Below are 20,210 nucleotides of genomic sequence, written 5' to 3' on the forward strand. Positions count from 1 at the left end.
AAATACTGGCAGCATTTTACATTACATTAGCAGCGCATCACGTGGCGCGTGCGGAAATTTCTCAGATCTTACCATTTTATAAATATCATTTAATAGTTATTTTATCCATTTAGATTGTATTCGATGTGGAAAATGAAATTTTCCAAAGTGTATGTTCAACAGCGAAAGAATATAAGAATGATACGTAACTTCAGTTTTACTAACCAAGAGTACATCGTTAAACAATTGTGACAAGTGTTTTGAATGATGTGAAAGTTTATTTTAAATAAGTATACATCATGAATCCTAACGACATCATTGAGGAAGATGAAGATGTGATCATAAAAGTATACCAGAAAACTTTGAATACTTTCGATCAAAGATCAGTAATGCTTCTCTACAATGTCGTGCGCTTATTCTTTTTCTGTTTTTAGGGTTCGTCTCTGTATGAACACTTGCATAAATTAGGATACACCGATTTTGAAAGTTTAACAATAGAAAAATTGTCCTCTACGAACGAAGAAAAGAAATATAGAATATTCGTGAGTTTGTATTTACAATGAAAAAGTTACATCCTTGATGCTATAAACTACTTGTATATTTTTAGGATTTTATACATAATGTGAAACAAGTTTTAAAAAAGTTGTATGCCATTTATTTGAAGATAATTCAGGTATAAATACATCGAACATGATTCAAGAGCTTTATAAACCGTTTCTAATGTCAAATTTTACTCAGGACGATAGCGTGTCCAAGAAACAAGTAGAAGCTATTTTAAATTCTAAAACTCTTTTAAATGACCACAGTTCTGCGATATATAATTTCCTTGATAAATATGACTGTAGACCACGCAGGTAAATGTCCACGTTTACAAAAGATATGTGCAACGCAGAACTGGAATTCGTCATGTCCCTTTGCAGGATTATGGTATCAAAGTTTGTTGTACTTGGTACAATATTATCACCGTCATTGTACATATCCCATAATACTCACTTTAGAAGTACAACGAATTTGTTCACGTTAGCCATACTGTGTTGTGCTATTTACATGGAACATATGAGACTGAACGATCATGCGAATTTAAGATCTGTTGTGTCTTTGCAAAACGACTTGTTCGATCTTTGTAAGAAGGGAATGAAAATTTTGAAATATGGGTACAAGATCAAATTGAGCAAAGGGAAAGATTCCCAACAATTTTTGTAAGCTTTTAAATATAATTTATTGAGTCAGCGTTTGTGATGTTTAAATGAATTCTAATATTCTCGATTTAACAGTGATCTTACAGCAGGTAGATTAAAGTATTTACAACCCCTAATGGAAAATTTGATGAAATATTTGGAACGTGTTTCTCACATTTACTATCATGTTTCTTTGATCCTTCTCAAATTGTTACCGGAGAATAGTTATAAAGAACAAGTATTGACAAACTTCGAAGATTCGTCGTTTCACATACGCGGTGAAATAAATTATCAAAAACTGAAGGTCGAGATAAAAATAAATTTTTCTTACTATCAATGATTTCTATCTTTATCTTATTTTTCTGTTTTGTTACAGAGTTTATATTACACTTATATCTTGACACAATCTGAGATGTTACATCTATTAGCCGTCGCGTACGATAATCATAGTTGGAGCCAATCATATAAGAAGGTTCCAGAATTCAAATTGGCTCGTATCGTTCGTTCCCTAATCGTGATTTTGAGAATCTATAAAGAGAAACTGTCAGAATGTATCAATGCTTATTACAATTTCAAGTTCGAACCTATGTCCTATAAATACATGTAAGAACACTTTGCTCGCAACGTTTTTGTCTCGTGGAACAACGCTGCTCATGTACCTTTAACATTTTAGAGGCCCAGACTCGTCGCAGTGGCAAGATTTGTACATGCATTTATACTTAGCTTCTAACAAACTAGAAACGGCTTATAGCGACGTATCGTCTATTCTCCGAGATATCGATAACGATGCGCTGGACAGCAAGACGAACGAAGATCCTTTGGAAAATACGTTACAGAGATTGAGTACCGCGCAGAAAAATGTCGAGACCGTGAAAGGTTTCCTCGAATACAGCAGCCTGTTTCTTTTAAGGACGCGAGTCAACGATTCCGTTGGTGATCGTCTTGAGGCGGTCGTTCCGCAATCGGTAACGACCCCCAACAACGTTCGTATTATAACCGACTCGGAACCAGAAATCATGGACGAAGTATTCGAAGAATATATCAGGGAAGAATATTTGAAACCTTTGAGCGAAGAAGCTGATGGGATATCGTTGTACAACTACAAGCGAGACAAGATATTGTTTAAAAACTTCATGACAGAATTGAAAGACGCTTTGATCGACAAGAAGAAGTGTATGTCTGAAAGAGAATCGAGAGCGCTTCAACGGATGTGCAAGGCTGTGACGAAGGAGCCAGACCCTCAACGTGTTCCTACGCCTCCGCCGATGCCTACGTTTAATTACTTTCTGATAGAAAGTGATGATAAAATTTCGAATACGATTGAACCGCGACGGTGTAGATTGCCTCAAGAAATCAGTGTTGGCAAATCGACGAAGAGCGAAGGAAACTTGGTTCTGAACGATATGGAACCGTCGCCGATTGCTGCTACACCAAGAAACATGGAATTTTCTTTTCTACCACCACCGTTCTTAAAAGCGGAGGAAGAAACGTTTATAGGAAGTGGTGAAAATTCTGAAGACGATGAGGTGATCGAAGAGCAAACTGAATGAGAGATAACAGTTATTATGAAGAGCGTTTATTTACAAATGCGAAACAAATTACATGCTTTTCAGTGAAATAAGATTACGTTTGTACAATTCGTATTCTGTATAATACTAGCGACGATGATAATCAACAAATAATATGTACATATTATAACATTTTAATATCAATATCAACACAAGATTCTATAACTTATTTGCAAGGTAAAATTATATCAAATGCTTTAGTATATGAATAAAAATAAATTACCGCATAAATATAATGCGTAACGATTGGAATTCTACGATAAGAGATTGTTAAAATGATTTATAAATTATTACAAAGTACATATTAATGATATTTATTACTCGATAAATGAAATACTGACAAGATATAAAAGTACTTGAATGCAACGTCCACACAGATTTAATGAAAATCGATTTGATAGGTAATAAATGTTCTATCGTTTCGCATTAAGGCATCTGTATAATCTTCTAAAGGAATCGCGATATCGGAGTTTCTTCAATTTTTAAGAAAACCGAAGTCTTTAATTTACGTCTGTTAAACCGAACTATCCTTCTTTTCATTTGTAAGTTGCTTTTCGTGTCATTGTTAGAACATGGCAGTGACAAATCGACAGAAAAGGAGAATTGTCTTACAGCGTAAATATCGTCATAGAGGCAGAGATCGGAATATTACTCAAGCATTGAAAAAGTAGGGAACATTTGCTATGATAGGCTACAAATTCTTTGATCAAGTAAGCTTGATTTTTGATAAAATGAAAATTACGCGATATATTTTAGGTGTTCCACTAAGCTATATTATTTCATTTTATGAGATAGCAAACATTACTATATACTTTTCTCCACTTTTTACACAACAACGTATTTAAATTACAATTTTCTCATACTGAAGCAGAGACATACGAATTTCATGTCTCTTGTTCCATGCACTCTCATTTCATAAAACTGGACGAATACCCTCTATCGTCCTCTATGCCCTTTTATCGTCCCTTCGTGCGAAGGATAAGATCGGTTGGAAGAATTTTACTGTACAACATATCATACTACCATAATTAAAATCGCTATAATGCTAGCCATGGATGATGACGAATGGCTTCACGGCTTCGATCCCCGTAGTCGTACGTTACTTCCACTCCAGCAGATATATTTTCTTTAGCCGTAAGTACGAGGTGCGGCGTCGACTCTACTTCTATGACTCGTGCAATTAAATTACCGTTCCTCGAATGATTCACTAATCTACCTAACTTATCGGTTTCAGCAGTTGCGTCCACGCTAAAAGTACGATGAACAACGTATGTGATCTCAGGTTCTTGATCAATTTATTTCCTATCGATGACGATTCAAGATATACATACCAATACTGATGGTTACGATGTTGAAAATAATACATATAACATCCAGTATTCTGATCTTGTGCGTACAGCTTCTCGCGCTTCTTCGCCGTCACTTGGTCGATCAATTCGCCAATATACTCGACTACGAATTCTCCTTTCATGAATTCTCGCGTTGTCACTACTCCACGTCCCTTACCGACGAACTGTCTTACCTAAAAAAGAAGATCCTCTTCACTCGTAGATTCTTACAACGAAGTAAGAATTTTCTCTCGTTAAATTCTGTTACCTCTAAACCCTCCTCCACCTGGCAAAGCACTTTGTTCTCCATATCACGTTGTTTTTCTTCTAACACCGCCTTCTTACATTTTCTAACGCTACGGCGCACTGGAAAGTAGTCAGTAAGCTTATGATTTGTACTTTTAGTGTTTGTGGAATCTGTTGAACGATGCGTCGCGGTTTGACCGGCAACCAATTTTCTACGGCCACGATTAGCGGGCTTCTTCAATGATTGCTGGTCTAATTTGAGTACAGGCGTCATCACAGGATTCGCATGCTTGTCGTCATTTATGTTTCTATCTATTTCTTCTAACTGATTCGGCATATTAATCCTGTGCGGCGTCGATGGACCATGAATAGGTACTGCTACAGGTGTCTCTGAAATCATATTATTCGTCGAGTAGTAACGCCACGATCATAAAATCAATGCAGTCAATAATATATTACCATCTGTTCTGAAATGTCCAACATCGGTAAGAATATCACTTTGTATAGCAACAGTTTCGTCACCTCTATAGAAATCATTTTCGATAGGCACTATGGTAGCTTCGTTTTTAGAAATATCGGAATTTGATACATCTGTAATCTAGATTTTAAACCACATATTATTGCGTCGAATGCAATTACTTTTTCTAATTTCTAATATACGTAGTGCAACAACGTACTTGTGTAATGAAATAGGAATTTATGCAGACAGATTTATGTGCATTAGATATAAGATGTATCTCGTCTGAACTGACAATTTTTAAATTTTTACTATCATCTAATTTGGCCTCCTTCTTCATCGGTGAATTTATATCGTGCGTTGTCAGAACAGCAGCTTTCGTATGTGCTGCATTCTTCGCTTGCACGCGTTTTCGTCGTCCTACAATTAAACCAAATTCTCCACAAGTGTCCAAATTTCATATATCCTTATAAGAATGTATGTATGAATGTAATATTTTCAAATGTTATTACAAAAGACAATAATGTATCTATAATTATCAAAGGTAGAGGATAATAATAATCTAATCTATAATTATCTTTTCTAGTTCTTTGGTATAGATCACGTATTGGAGTTATGCATATTATATCACTGATGAAGTTTTATACTTCTCATTATAATTAAAAAAAAAAAGAATGGACGTGTATACGCGTGCATCTATATCTCGGGAATGCATAATGAAACCTGCAGATACGCTTGTGCCCGATTAGCTATCTGATTAGGAGAGACTCATAAAAAATTGTTACTACAGTAACGCAAATGATTATGAAATTACTGCAGAGTAACAAAATGTAGGAGCATAAATATTTACGTTCTTCACGAAGGCATTTTAGAAGTACTACAGATATTCGAATAGAATCTGAAGACGACGTGTGACAAAGAAATTGCGAATCGAATAGAAACTTGGAAGGATGCTCCGGGTGTCTAGCATTCGCGTACCGTTCAAAATGGAGAAAGAAAGAGCGAGAGAGGAAGTGAAATCTATCAAAACATAACCTGATCATTAGGAACAGAATCTTCAGTGAAAGTGTATGCGAATTTTTTGGAATCGCACGCCTACCTTTCACCATGTTACTCCTCGATTTTATCACGTAACAAACCAACGTTGAATCTGTTCTTCTCATACAAAAATCTTGAATAAGCGAGGAGGCCGTCTCGCTTCGGTCGGTCGCTGGTCGACGCCAGTGTACTCAACGGCAAACGAAACTAATTCAAATTTTCACGCTCGACAAGTTCACCGATCGTAGATTCCGTTCGGACGCAGGGCAACATTTAAACGCGTTCGACAAACAATTAGTTGATGCCGACGTTAACGGTTTCATTAACTCGATCGAGACATTCTTTTCGGTGGCAACCAAGCCAGTATCTAATTACAAACACTGAAACCAACAGACCGGATGCACCGCCATTGCTTGCTCTACGACGATTACGCTATTATTAAATTAGATACACAATACACGTGTGTATGCATGGACCTATACATATATATGTTCTGAATGCTAGAAACTATTACCAACACGTTAGACATGCATTGGAAATTGTTAAATTCATCCAGTTGGACGCTAGATGCAACGTTCTCCGAAAGATGATCAGATATTCTGAGAGAGAAACGAATCTTTTATAGTAATCATCAATATAACAAGTATAATGCAAAGACAATCAGATATTCGTTATATAAACATCCACGTTATGTACACACAAAAATAAGTGTAATTTACCTATCAAGGAAATGAATAATGTATTATACATGATTTGTATAAACGCATCTAATAGAAATGAACGTACACTTGAAATAGGAGAAAGCCTTCAGGAAAGAACGTATAATTTCATGTAGCTGAAAATCAGTTCATTAAATATACATGTATACATATTAATTATACTCCAGTTTAAGGAATTGTTTAATTTTAATTTGAAGAATATATAAAATCGACGAAATCAAATCATCCTTTCTGTGTCGTACGGTTCAGAGAATCGACGTCTAGGTAGCGCTGTCAGCGGCGCGAAGCTCGGATCGATCGTATTAGAACGGTGTTATTTTTAAGATAGATTTAGGTAAGCAATCGTAGAATATTAGACGAACACGATTTATTTTAGCCAGGCGATCGTGGAAGATCTACTAATTTCCGTGGAGAAGTTCGATTTGGACGAAACGCGTGTTATTCAACATTTCTGTGCAGAGTTAGCTGTCGTATTCTTTTCTTTTTACCGCGGATACTTTAAATCAACTAACGATCAGCGCGGCGCTTCGGCAGCGTTGCCAAACGTATCTACAGCCGTACTATAGTCAATTTAAGTGTAACCACGCGCGCACGAACACATGATACGCGATATGCATGGTTTGTTTACTGTTCATTGTAATTTAGAAGAACACGTGCTCAAATAAGCGATTGTTAAAACCGCGTTACTCTTTATTTAACGCGCACCGAAGAATTGTCCCCGGGTTTCTCTTCACATTTTTCATCGCGGCGACGGGCAGCTGGTGCTACCGAGTACAGGAGGCGGACTAAATCGACGGACTATTTTAAATGGTATTAAAAATAAATATACTCGATCGAAAATTTTTCACGGAACGATAGATACTCGTTAAAACTGTCGTTACGTGAAAGAATAGTTCGTTTTCTGTCTCGCTTAGCCGCCAAAATCGCATGTTATGTCCTAAAACCTTGCTAAACATTATTTTCAACGATCCTCGCTCGTCTCAATGTTAGCTTTAAATTTGCATGCATTGTCATGAAAAATGTAGTTACGAAATAGTCGATAGATGTCAGAAATTTGCGCTCTTTTTACTCGTACCGAATGATCGACACGCCTCTATTCCGGCGTTCTCCAGCCGCTCATTTAATTTCCCGATTATCCGGGGAACATTTTTGATCGAATCGAGGTAAATGCATCGATCAGTTATCGCTACGAATGAGATTGAATTTTTTAGTTGAACGCGCTCCTGAGAACGTCCCCTTAAATCCACGTAGATCTGGCAACCTCGCGTGATCGTATTCCGCAAGCAGCAGCCATAGGTAGGCGCGTGTGTTTTTGTATTTGCATCGCGGTGCACCGTGGGCCGGGCGAAAGCCAATATGGCAGCAGCCGTGTTTGGCGAACGCGTTTCGAGTGTGTGCTCTAGCTCAGACCGCATAAATGGCTCGACCTAAGCGCACAGTAAGTTCTCCCACTGTGATCTCCTAGCTCGCACAATTCAACGGCCGCACGATCGTCGCTGGGTGATGTCCGTCTGACGAGACACGACACGCAAGATTCTCGAAAGAAGGAAAAAAGTGTCTCGTGCACCCTGTCACGCTCAGCATCTCCGATCACACGGTGAAAAGATAATCGTTGGACGTCGGTGTTCCGCCGTGATACTGTGTTTATCATCGACCCGTCTGCGACCGGGAAGGCTTTAAAAGGATTGCTCAGCGATGGTGAGCCTTTGTTTATGATCGTTTCATTGAACAGTTCGTACAAAGACGCGCGATTCTTTCACGCAGTATATATCTTTTGTCTGTGCATCTATCTCTTGGCAGGTCTAACCTACGGCCGTGATTTCCGTGTACCGCGAATACACACGGGATCCCTCTTATTGTAATTTCAAATGACTCACGCACCGTTCTCTCTCTTTCCTTGTTCTTTGCATCCCTCCCGCTTTTTCTTAAAGTCCAAACAAGTTGGCGAACCAGCATCCCTGTTCCTTCCAACTTTTTTTTTCAATTCAATATGAAGCGTCAACGTTATTCGCGATACTACTTTTTACTAGTTTCGTTTTCGATGGTTCACTCTTACTGCTGTGTCAGCTCCGTGTTGCGCGATATTTTGAAAATACTAAAATCAAAACATAGAGTAAATGATAGTACATTGAAATGTACATGCGATCAATCGAGGAATTTATTAAAAATTTATGGACTGTAATAATTTCAATCGCTGAAAATGATCTTTTAATGAATTAAAGCAAAAAGGGTGTATACGTTCGAAACATTTTTTCTCAGTCAACTAAGAGGGACAAGGATACGATGAATGAGGATAGCAGCAGTGATGAGGACGAAGATCCTGATAATATGGGTGTACCTGGTAAATATATCAAGTTGCAGAGAAGTCGTAGAAGCAGGGCGTTTGTAATATATCAGTTTTAATATCCATTAGGTGGTGGAAAAGATCTTGCCACTGCTACCGGGATCGCAAACATCAAAGACGAGAAGCCTGATGTATCGTCATTGAATGTTATGAACAAAGGACAAGGGGCATTGAACAGTGAGATTAACATTGAGGTCAAATAACAGTTGAAAATCCATTTACATTGCCTAAATCAATCTTATTTTAAACAGTGCTGAATCAAAAGTTTGGTAACAAGATCCCGGGTGGATTGGTGACTAAAACTGCAGCGCCTGGCTATGAAATGGTACGCGTAGGAGGATCACAGGGTACACCACCTGGTTTTATGAATGCCAACCAGTTAGGTCAATTAAGTCAGTTAGCCGCTGCTGGTGGAGCTTACTTCCCACCGGGGCTGGCATCTCTTGCCGGTTTCAATCCTGCAGCCTTTTTTCCACCGAGTAAGTACAAACAACTTCGTTCAATTAACTTTATCATTGTATAACATAATCAAATCAATCGTCTCTTGGTCTGCGTTATACGAATCGACTGTATGTACAAATTAATTATGCACATACATACTTAATCTTGTAACAAGAGTGTATTTCCATAACGAATTTACACCCTCGTCGTTTTCTTTTATTCTCCTTAACATTAACATCGAAGATTTATGCATAATTAACTATTGTACTACTTACAATCAGTTTAAAACTGATATCAAATAATGTTGATCGAATAATCGAGAGGCTCTACTTACGTTATTGTTCCTCAGGCATGGATATGAGCTTAATGAGTGGTTTTATGGGTATGCCTGGAATGAACATGGGCGTTAATCCTCTTATGCAATTGCTAAATCAAAATGGTTTACACCCAAATTGGGCAGCTGGGCTGTCAGGTATATATTTTTTACGATGCTAATAAAGAAATCGTCAACTAAAAAAATATTTCATTACAATTGAATGATCCTGAAAATGATCGTAGGCAAAGCTGTATCTCAAATGTGGATGAACGCTGGAGACCCTGCTAAAATGAACATGCAACCACCTATACCCGAAGAGGAGGAAGTAGACGACGAAGATATGGGCGTCGCAGAAACTTACGCCGACTACATGCCCACTAAACGTAAGTCGTATACTATTTACCTTTTACGTCGCATTGTAGTTGGACCAATTTTCCATATTATATAATGTCGAACAGTTAAACTGGGGCGAAAGCATCCAGATCCTGTCGTGGAGACCGCGTCGTTGTCCAGTGTCGAGCCGACGGACGTTTGGTACAAGGTATCCATACCGGAGGAGACGATACGAACGGGAGCGTTGTCCGCGTTGCAACTTGAATCGATAACGTACGCGTCACAGCAACACGAGCATCTGCTACCAGACGGTACGCGGGCCGGTTTCCTGATCGGCGACGGGGCAGGAGTCGGAAAAGGACGGACAATAGCTGGTATCATATTCGAGAATTACTTGAAAGGCCGGAAACGTGCAATTTGGGTCTCCGTCTCGAACGATCTCAAATACGACGCTGAACGCGACTTGAACGATATCGGCGCTTCGAAGATCGAGGTACGTTTACGAATCACAAATGTCGGGTTTATTCAGAACCTATTATAGATTGTTAATTACTTTCGTAGGTTCACGCGCTGAATAAATTTAAATACGCGAAGATCTCCTCGGCGGTGAACGGGAACGTGAAGAAGGGCGTGATATTCAGTACGTACTCGGCTCTGATCGGTGAGTCATCCCAGAGCGGAGGAAAGTACAAAAGCCGATTGAAACAGCTGTTGCAGTGGTGTGGCGAAGACTTCGACGGGTTGATCATCTTCGATGAGTGTCATCGAGCGAAGAATTTGTGCCCTACGGGTAGCTCTAAACCTACCAAAACTGGTGCGTGAATCGTGTTCTATCGAGATCTATGGACAACTGATTTTTCATGTATCGTAATTTCTTTTCTTTAATGTATTCACAGGCTTGACGGTGTTGGAGCTACAGAACAAGCTACCTAAGGCAAGAGTAGTATATGCCAGTGCCACAGGTGCTTCCGAGCCTCGTAACATGGCCTACATGGTACGATTAGGAATGTGGGGTGAGGGGACACCGTTTCCCGAATTCAACGACTTTATCACCGCTGTGGAGAAGCGAGGTGTCGGCGCAATGGAAATCGTCGCGATGGACATGAAACTGCGAGGCATGTACATCGCTCGGCAGCTCAGTTTTCATGGTGTAGCTTTTAAAATAGAGGAAGTGCCGTTGTCCAAAGAGTTCACCCAGGTCTACGATCATTCTGTTCAACTCGTAAGTATACAAGGCTCATACAATCGACGAAAATGATTTTACACCGATTCCTCAATTGTTGTCAGTGGGTCGAAGCGATGCAGAGGTTTCAAGAGGCAGCGGAATTACTGGACGCGGAGAATCGTATGAAGAAGACTATGTGGGGACAGTTTTGGTCGTCTCATCAACGTTTCTTCAAGTATCTGTGTATCGCTGCTAAGGTGAAACACGCCGTGGCGGTTGCGCGTGAGGCCGTGAAATGTGGAAAATGCGTGGTCATCGGTCTTCAGTCCACCGGTGAAGCTCGCACATTGGAGCAGTTGGAACGAGACGATGGCGAGCTCAGCGATTTCGTTTCCACAGCAAAGTAAGATCCTTTCATTCAAACATTTTAAACATACGAATATGAAAGCGAATAAGTCTATCGCTTTTTATGCCAACGTGTTTATTCCAGAGGTGTGCTTCAAACGCTGGTGGAAAAGCATTTTCCGGCGTCGGATCGCAATCACATACACCGAGTTCTAGGTATCGAACCTTCGAAAATGCAAAGGCTAGACGATTACGATGACATCGACGGTGCCGGAGGTTCCGCCGGTGGTAGCAAGAGGAAACCGATACGGCAAGCAGCTCAACGAGCTTCGAAGAGGGTACGCACATTCCCATCCGACGAGGATTTCACCGACGACGAAAGAAACGGAGGGCACAGCTCAGGTTCGGAGTATAAGCAGACCGGTAGCGAGAGCGAGGATGACCACAAATCCGACGAGGAAGAGAACATCACTTCCGACTCCTCCTTTAATTACAGCGAATCAGATTCTGGTACGTTTTACAAGTCATCGAGTAACGACTACTGGTAAGTATGTTCTGACAATTTATGTATTACAGACTCGGGCGATGGTAGACGAAAGAAAAAAGGAGCTAGGAAGCAAAAGAAACCAGTGAAGAAACGAGCAGGTGTGTATAGACATTCTTGAAAAAGTTGACTAAGTGCGATGAAGACGTATTAATGAAATCTGCAGGACCCGTAAATGCTAATGTGGCGCGCAATCGAGCGCCGTCGAGGGACGCTGTGGAACGCGCCTACATAATGAAGAAGGGATTATTATCGCAGGTGGAAGAATTGGGTGAACATTTGCCGCCGAATACTTTAGATCAACTGATCGACGAATTTGGTGGCCCGGAGAACGTAGCCGAAATGACTGGCAGAAAGGGGAGAGTCGTTCAAACTGAAGATGGGACGATTCAGTACGAATCTAGGTCCGAGGTGGACGTCCCGTTAGAAACGCTTAATTTAACGGAGAAACAAAGGTACTGTGATCGATTCCTATTTATGCTAGGCAAAGAGAAAAATTTCTGACGTAAGAGTGAAACGTGATTCGATATTAATTGCAGATTTATGGACGGTGAAAAAACGGTGGCAATTATCTCGGAAGCAGCCAGTAGCGGTATTTCGCTACAGAGCGATAGACGAGCGAGGAATCAGATGCGACGAGTACATATTACCCTCGAATTACCGTGGAGCGCTGACAGAGCGATACAGCAGTTCGGACGAACGCATCGTTCCAATCAAGTCAACGCTCCGGAGTATATATTCCTGATCTCGGATCTGGCTGGCGAACGACGGTTCGCGTCGATCGTCGCGAAACGTCTTGAGAGCCTCGGGGCTCTTACACACGGCGACAGAAGAGCCACAGAAACCAGGGATCTCTCACAGTTCAACATCGATAACAAATACGGTCGCGCCGCGCTCGAAGCTACGATGAGGACGATAATGAAGTTTGTATCTCTTTTACTATTTGTCAGTACGTTTCACTGATGCATTAATTAATTTTACTGCTCCGCAGGTATGAACCTCCTCTTGTACCACCGCCACAAGATTACCGTGGAGATTTTTTTAAAGACGTGGCCGATGCGTTAGTGGGCGTCGGTTTGATCTGCAATAGCGAGAGCACGCCCGGGGTACTCACATTGGACAAAGACTACAACAACATGTCGAAGTTCTTGAATCGTATCCTCGGCATGCCGGTCGATCTGCAGAATCGCCTGTTTAAATACTTCACCGACACGTTGAACGCGATTGTCACGCAAGCGAAGAAGACCGGTCGCTTCGACATGGGTATACTCGACCTCGGTACATCCGGGGAGAACGTAAAGAGGGTCAAACTCTATCGTTTCCTACGCAAACACGCGACCGGGAAAGCGCCCACCGAGCTCCACGTCGTACACGTTGAGCGTGGAATGAGTTGGGCCGAAGCGTTGGACAAGTGCTCCGAATTAACGGGATCCAAGGAAGGATTCTACTTGAGCCATCAAATCCGCAATGGAAAGCAAACGGCAATTCTAGCAGTTGTCGTCGATACTGGAAAAAAGAAGTCTGAGAGCAAGATGCATCAGCTGTACATGGTTTACAGGTATAGTTGTATCGTATACAGTATCGCTTTGTACGGAATTAAAATGAATGGAAAAAGGCCAGGTTACGATGGATATATTCGTTTATAGGCCGAATACAGGATTACAATTGAGACAGGAAACTCTGGCCGAATTAGAGAAGAAATATAAAAGGGTATCGTCCGATGAAGCGGAACCGCACTGGTCGCAGCAATACGAAGCATCGAAGGATACGTGTTCGCACGCGTACTGGCGTGGTAATTGTAAAAACGCGACGCTTGGCATGGACTGCGAAGTTGGCCTCCGAAGGCGTACGTATAACGTCCTATCAGGCTCGGTGTTGAGCGTTTGGAGTCGAGTGGAGAGCATCCTCGCGACACGTTCTGCTCACAACTCAAAGATGCAAGTAGTGCGTTTACGTACTGGTACGTGTTACACAAGCATGATAATACGCTACAATTGGTAGACAGTAAAACAAGTTTTTAATCGTTTTCTTTCCAGACGAAGGTTTGAAAATAGTCGGCACTCTTATTCCAAAGTCCTGCATGGAGATACTGCGTCAAGAATTAACATCTGATGCAGAGAATACCGAAGAACTTACATTTTGAACACTTAATTCGCTTTTATAGGTAAGTGAACAATGCACCGTTTGTTCGTCGGATACAAACGGGAATCTTTAATCTCTATTTGTTACCGAGGGCAGGACCAAAAAGAAGCGATCTGTACGAATATAACTTGGACAAATCCCTCTTCCTAAGTCTTGCGACAAAATTCGATAACGAAGGGGGTGCATTTTGTGAGCAGGTCTGTAAAAGAAGATTGATATGGATGTATCAAACAGATTCGGATGATTCTATCGATCTACGTTTAATCTATCTTGTCTGGCAATGTGACAAGAATGAGTCGAATAAGTGGTACGAACTTCATGAGATCCGAACTTATCTTTTCGTTAAGCTCCGACGTTGTTATTTTATAAGTTCTTCTGCTCATCCGTAACTTCTCGATCATATAGGAAACGCTATCAACACGCTAAAACACAATGTTTCTTTTCATTTTACAATTTTAGTTGTAGACTACGCTCTCGTTTAGTTGGGCGTTACTTGAAACGATTCTTATTATTTTTCATTCATCTGTTTCTTTCATAGAATCCAAGGAAAACGGAATCATTCAATCGATAGCAAATTTCGTGTTTCGAAAACGAATATTGGATCGTATAAAATGAAGTTGATTCTCGTTTCTTTTATTTTACTTCTCTCCATTGCGCTACGAACTTGAAATCGATCTGAGGTAACTTTACGAGTGTTATGAAAAACGTGTTTTCATGGATGTGAATTACGGAGGGAAGCGATATTCTTATTAGGGAAACGCTATATAGACATTCGTACTATTTAAAGAACCGTATTTTACGCTAATTCATATCCTGAAGAATTTAAGCCACTCCGATGAGAGTCGATTGTATAAAACTTTAGCGATAGGGAACGGGGTTCGCTTACTTGCATCTACATATATATTGTGACTGATTAGCGGAAATGGAGGTAAACCGAACTCGCGGAAGAAAAGATATAAAGTAGCATTAGTACTATATATAAAAAAACAGGAAGCGACAGTGCAAACAACGATCGACTCTCACTGGAAACAGGCGCAGATGTATACGCAACTGTTCCCACACTTTTTCGTTTGATCGTTGAATTGATCGGATAGTTCATTAACGACCATTGCTACTGCTAATATCATTACACTTACCGCTATTATTATTAGTATTAGTAATCCCACTTGCAAAGCTACTATTACTATTAAAGGGAATGATGGGACGAGGTATCAAACGACTATCTGATTCTATAAGCTTTAAGTTGAAACCGATGTTCATCATTCATGGAACAAGTGCCAAGGTAGCATAATTCTTCTCGGTTTATATAAATCCTCGGTTTTACAATTTAGTGATTTGTCGTTCATCGTGTGGCGCGACACGACTGTGTAACAACCGGAGAATTTGGAAAACCTCGTGCAGGTACATGAAAAGCCACCTCGTCTCCCGATATTCTCTATTTATAAGTAGTAGGCATTAAAAAAAAAGTTAGATTCGAACGATACGTACGGCAGTATATTTATATTCAGAAACCATAAAGTAGTCATGCGGATCGCATGTATATTGAGTAGATGATGTCTGTTGTTTGTTTGTACGCCTGGACGAGTTTCGATAGAGTGCTAAGTAAGATGGATCTCACGATCGACTGTCTAACGATGGAAAGAACAGTGACAAAAGGAAAGATTCAGTTTTAAAAAGGAGTAACATGATAAATAGGGTATTCCGAAGCAAACGAAATAGAACGAGTTCTTAGTAGAATCTCCATTACATAAAAATGAAAACCAGATACAGATCGTCACGTAACAAGTCAAGCTTTCACGCTGCGTAACTGTAAATTATTATTGTGTATACCTTCATTTTCTCACGAATCTAAATCGTTTTTTATGTATAACACAGGATAAAGAAATACTACGTTTCTACGGATACACTATATATTGCATTTATAAACAAAAGCTAAGAAAACGAGGAGGAATGTAAAAATGTTTGCGTAGCGTAAGATACTTTCTCATTGCGTTTGTATAATTTTCTGTGAAATTCGAATAGAACGAAGAAGATCGAATTAAATTATTTATTAATACACGTATTATATTACGGAGATTAATTCGTTCGATTAAACGGTTTACTCGTTATTTACTTATTGTCATTTACGTGACACATAATAATATATTCATTTTTTATTGATATGCTACAGGAATTCGGATTTTATCGTTTCACTTTAAATGTGGAGATTCTCGATCGAAGGAAAATCAATCGGTGAAACTTTTAGCTGATGAACACGCAAATTGAGACGTATTGAAAGTGGTTTGTGATTAGAACGAAACATTTTCAAAGTGTAAATATATATATTAAAGAATATAAAACAGTTTTAGGTCACACGTGTACCTTATATTCGATATTTTTACAATTCATTACTTGAGTTCCTATTACATACACATGGTGTAATTTATAAATGTGGTATCTAGTATACGTGGAAACCGGGCATCGGCGTTCAGCCGAAACGATTCCTTTCGTAATTAACGTGCTGTGTTTTTTGTGAATTCGTACGAGAGACTTTAAACGATGCAACGCATATATACATATATATATGTACGTGGTACATGAAAAGCCACCTCGTCTCCCGATATTCTCTATTTATAAGTAGTAGGCATTAAAAAAAAAGTTAGATTCGAACGATACGTACGGCAGTATATTTATATTCAGAAACCATAAAGTAGTCATGCGGATCGCATGTATATTGAGTAGATGATGTCTGTTGTTTGTTTGTACGCCTGGACGAGTTTCGATAGAGTGCTAAGTAAGATGGATCTCACGATCGACTGTCTAACGATGGAAAGAACAGTGACAAAAGGAAAGATTCAGTTTTAAAAAGGAGTAACATGATAAATAGGGTATTCCGAAGCAAACGAAATAGAACGAGTTCTTAGTAGAATCTCCATTACATAAAAATGAAAACCAGATACAGATCGTCACGTAACAAGTCAAGCTTTCACGCTGCGTAACTGTAAATTATTATTGTGTATACCTTCATTTTCTCACGAATCTAAATCGTTTTTTATGTATAACACAGGATAAAGAAATACTACGTTTCTACGGATACACTATATATTGCATTTATAAACAAAAGCTAAGAAAACGAGGAGGAATGTAAAAATGTTTGCGTAGCGTAAGATACTTTCTCATTGCGTTTGTATAATTTTCTGTGAAATTCGAATAGAACGAAGAAGATCGAATTAAATTATTTATTAATACACGTATTATATTACGGAGATTAATTCGTTCGATTAAACGGTTTACTCGTTATTTACTTATTGTCATTTACGTGACACATAATAATATATTCATTTTTTATTGATATGCTACAGGAATTCGGATTTTATCGTTTCACTTTAAATGTGGAGATTCTCGATCGAAGGAAAATCAATCGGTGAAACTTTTAGCTGATGAACACGCAAATTGAGACGTATTGAAAGTGGTTTGTGATTAGAACGAAACATTTTCAAAGTGTAAATATATATATTAAAGAATATAAAACAGTTTTAGGTCACACGTGTACCTTATATTCGATATTTTTACAATTCATTACTTGAGTTCCTATTACATACACATGGTGTAATTTATAAATGTGGTATCTAGTATACGTGGAAACCGGGCATCGGCGTTCAGCCGAAACGATTCCTTTCGTAATTAACGTGCTGTGTTTTTTGTGAATTCGTACGAGAGACTTTAAACGATGCAACGCATATATACATATATATATGTACGCGCGTGTGTATATATACATGTATAAATGTTTCTCTTATGTAAAAAAAAAAAAAAAAGAGATGAAGAAAAAGAAGTGATGTTAAACAATCGGTCTTTCGAATAATGAAGCCCAACACTGAGTAGTTACAACAACGGTAGCATTAATATTATTTTCCTCTGTTTTGTAATTCCTCGAATAATAATGTGCATCTCGCTACGTTTTTCTCTTCTTTTGCTTTCAAGAGCGTAAACGCGAAATATCGATTCGTAGCCGTATAAAATACAATAGATTTCCATAAGAGAAAAGAAAAAGCATGTGTAAATTGTTTCCCTTCGTAGGCACAGTCTCCTTACTGTGCATCCGAATCGAATTATACTAATAGCAAATAAAAAATCTTATATAAACATCAGTCTGTTGTATACTGCACTTAGCTGCTCGCAGTTTCGTTTTCTTTCTGCGATGTCCGTTTTGAATCATGGCTCGTACGGGAGATTGAGAAGAATACGAATAATTTTGTAAATGCGTAAAGCTTCCACCGTTCGTTTTAACATTTATTAAATTAACGTATCAATCATGGATCAAAATTGTTCTTTACACAGTATCGTCCATGACTTACATTAAGTATAAAAAAAACTGTACAGTTCAACATTTATTTTTGTTGTCGTTTCATTTTTCCCTCTTTCACGAGGAAGAGGTACAACATGCATTCGATCGTCCGATCATTCGTTCAAGATTCATCTTCACAAGTTACATACGATTCCGTGTCCACTCTCCCGACTCGAGTATACCCTAATTCATTATACATAGTAAATACATCACCAAATACCTCGTCTACATATTATGTATGTATCCCTCGACGACTCACTATGGGTGGAAGTACTTTGGTATCGAAGGTGATTCAGTGGAAAGCGTAAAGCAGCATGAGAAACGTACAAAATCCGATAATAAGGCCGAGGATAAGCGAGTCTCGTCTCTTCCGCAGATTTATCCTTTGCACCAGACTGTTCACCGCTGGAAATCGATTCGAGATGTCGTTCAGCCTGGTCTGAATACGTTTGAACGTTTGTCTTTGGGTCATCAAATGTTCTCGCGTTTCCACCGCAATGCTTATTTGATCGTTCAGCAAACGATCGGAACTGACGAAAGAAACATATTCTCGTTGATTTTCACTTCGCCAAAGAACGTGAGGAAGCAAACGAAACGTTTTACTTACGCCTGAATATGCTGGTTCTCCTTCATGTACATCTCCCGACGGTTCAGCCCGCTCACGCTTTTGTAGTTACTGTTTTCATAGACGATTCATAAATTCTTAATGAAATGATTAATACGACAGTCTTGTAATTAATAAAATTTTACGTACTCGATCTCTTTGCGGACGCTGCCCAGTAAATCCTCCCTGTCTCTCCTCGCGGCAAAGTTATTCCTGATTTTGTTAAACTCCAGCTTGTAGTCTTTTAATATATCTTTGTGACGTTGCATCGTGTGCAACATCGCAGCTCCGTTTGGCTGTAACTCGCTCATTCTTTCGTTTATAGACATCAACTGTGAGCAATAAACAAGATTCGAATCAATCAAACGTTATTCTTTCATTTCGTCATTTGGAACTTACTTTCGCGAGCAATGCCTCAATTTCAGAGGCCATGTTCTCGAAAACATGTTCCTCGTCTAATAGTGGCACTTCGTCGGTGTTGACAAGCTTGGAGCCACTATTGATGCCAAGCTTGCTGAACGCTACCAATTTTGCATCGATTTCATTCTCCAAGTGTCTCGCTTGTCTTCTCAGATCTAGATGAAATAAACAGAAAAGTAACAGATGCCACTGACATACATAAGGGATATTTCGTTTTCAATCTCAGAAGGAACTGTAGAGAGCAAGTAGTAGCAATAGTCAGAAACACGTTACAACACGAATCAGGGAACATCTTGCTCGTCGTTAAATCCTAACAATGATTTTGCAAAATGAGATCATGTTCCTACGTGAAACGCGATAAATGTAATTAAATTAACGGCATGCTGGTGTGCATCAAAATAAGCCTTGGTGTTACTTGTTGCGAGATCTTTTTATCATTCAGCAGCTAAATCGAGCAGATAATTAATGAATAAAACTGATATTTGCGTCAGAGGAGATCTACCTTCCCAATCAACGGCACCTAATGCGTTAGCCATTTGTTGTTCGTAAATCACGAACGCGATTGTTTCTTTTCTACGATACGTGGACAACCGCTGTTGCTACTCACGACATAACACAGTTCCACGACGAACAGATGATGCCAGTAATGTATTTAATTTAGATGTCTCTCTCTCTCTCTCTCTCTCTCTCTCTCTCTCTCTCTCTCTCTCTCTCTC

At 39.3% G+C, this 20,210-nt stretch overlaps 4 protein-coding genes across 6 annotated transcripts; 2 read left to right on the forward strand and 2 right to left on the reverse strand.

The window, feature by feature from the left end:
* Positions 1-6: 6 nt before the first annotated feature.
* Positions 7-2,875, forward strand: LOC108631654 (uncharacterized). Its single transcript, XM_018035742.2, has 8 exons — positions 7-326; positions 414-521; positions 587-652; positions 718-833; positions 900-1,178; positions 1,254-1,461; positions 1,534-1,760; positions 1,831-2,875. The coding sequence occupies exons 1-8, from the start codon at positions 279-281 to the stop codon at positions 2,705-2,707; spliced, it is 1,929 nt and encodes a 642-aa protein (XP_017891231.1). The 5' UTR covers positions 7-278; the 3' UTR covers positions 2,708-2,875.
* Set8 (SET domain containing 8) lies at positions 2,718-6,582 on the reverse strand. The gene is made up of 6 exons (XM_018035744.2): positions 5,856-6,582; positions 4,977-5,176; positions 4,759-4,897; positions 4,322-4,689; positions 4,057-4,247; positions 2,718-3,973 (listed from the first exon to the last, which is right to left on the reverse strand). Exons 1-6 carry the CDS (start codon positions 5,917-5,919, stop codon positions 3,763-3,765), a joined length of 1,173 nt encoding a protein of 390 aa, XP_017891233.1. The 5' UTR covers positions 5,920-6,582; the 3' UTR covers positions 2,718-3,762.
* Positions 6,583-7,765: 1,183 nt separating this feature from the next.
* sno (Protein strawberry notch) lies at positions 7,766-16,495 on the forward strand. Of its 2 annotated transcripts, none has more exons than XM_026818974.1 (18): positions 7,766-8,211; positions 8,773-8,854; positions 8,927-9,034; positions 9,109-9,336; positions 9,648-9,770; positions 9,857-9,997; positions 10,073-10,440; positions 10,509-10,761; positions 10,844-11,169; positions 11,235-11,515; positions 11,603-11,967; positions 12,034-12,102; positions 12,147-12,456; positions 12,541-12,924; positions 12,993-13,559; positions 13,648-13,961; positions 14,038-14,165; positions 14,240-16,495. In XM_026818974.1, the coding sequence occupies exons 1-17, from the start codon at positions 8,209-8,211 to the stop codon at positions 14,142-14,144; spliced, it is 4,029 nt and encodes a 1,342-aa protein (XP_026674775.1). In that variant the 5' UTR covers positions 7,766-8,208; the 3' UTR covers positions 14,145-14,165; positions 14,240-16,495. The 2 variants fall into 2 exon arrangements, with proteins under 2 accessions (XP_026674775.1, XP_017891131.1); XM_018035642.2 differs by having other exon boundaries at positions 7,769-8,211; positions 12,168-12,456.
* A 1,877-nt stretch (positions 16,496-18,372) lies between these two features.
* Positions 18,373-20,163, reverse strand: Gos28 (golgi SNAP receptor complex member Gos28). Of its 2 annotated transcripts, none has more exons than XM_018035648.2 (5): positions 19,997-20,163; positions 19,474-19,649; positions 19,225-19,406; positions 19,078-19,134; positions 18,373-19,000 (listed from the first exon to the last, which is right to left on the reverse strand). In XM_018035648.2, exons 1-5 carry the CDS (start codon positions 20,028-20,030, stop codon positions 18,763-18,765), a joined length of 687 nt encoding a protein of 228 aa, XP_017891137.1. In that variant the 5' UTR covers positions 20,031-20,163; the 3' UTR covers positions 18,373-18,762. The 2 variants fall into 2 exon arrangements, with proteins under 2 accessions (XP_017891137.1, XP_017891136.1); XM_018035647.2 differs by having other exon boundaries at positions 19,078-19,146; positions 19,997-20,162.
* Between the last annotated feature and the right edge of the window lie 47 nt (positions 20,164-20,210).

This window comes from Ceratina calcarata, unplaced genomic scaffold (genome assembly GCF_001652005.2).
Source record: "Ceratina calcarata isolate Rehan_Ccalc_2016 unplaced genomic scaffold, ASM165200v1 scaffold92.2, whole genome shotgun sequence".
In the NCBI taxonomy this organism is placed as follows: Eukaryota; Metazoa; Arthropoda; class Insecta; order Hymenoptera; family Apidae; genus Ceratina; species Ceratina calcarata.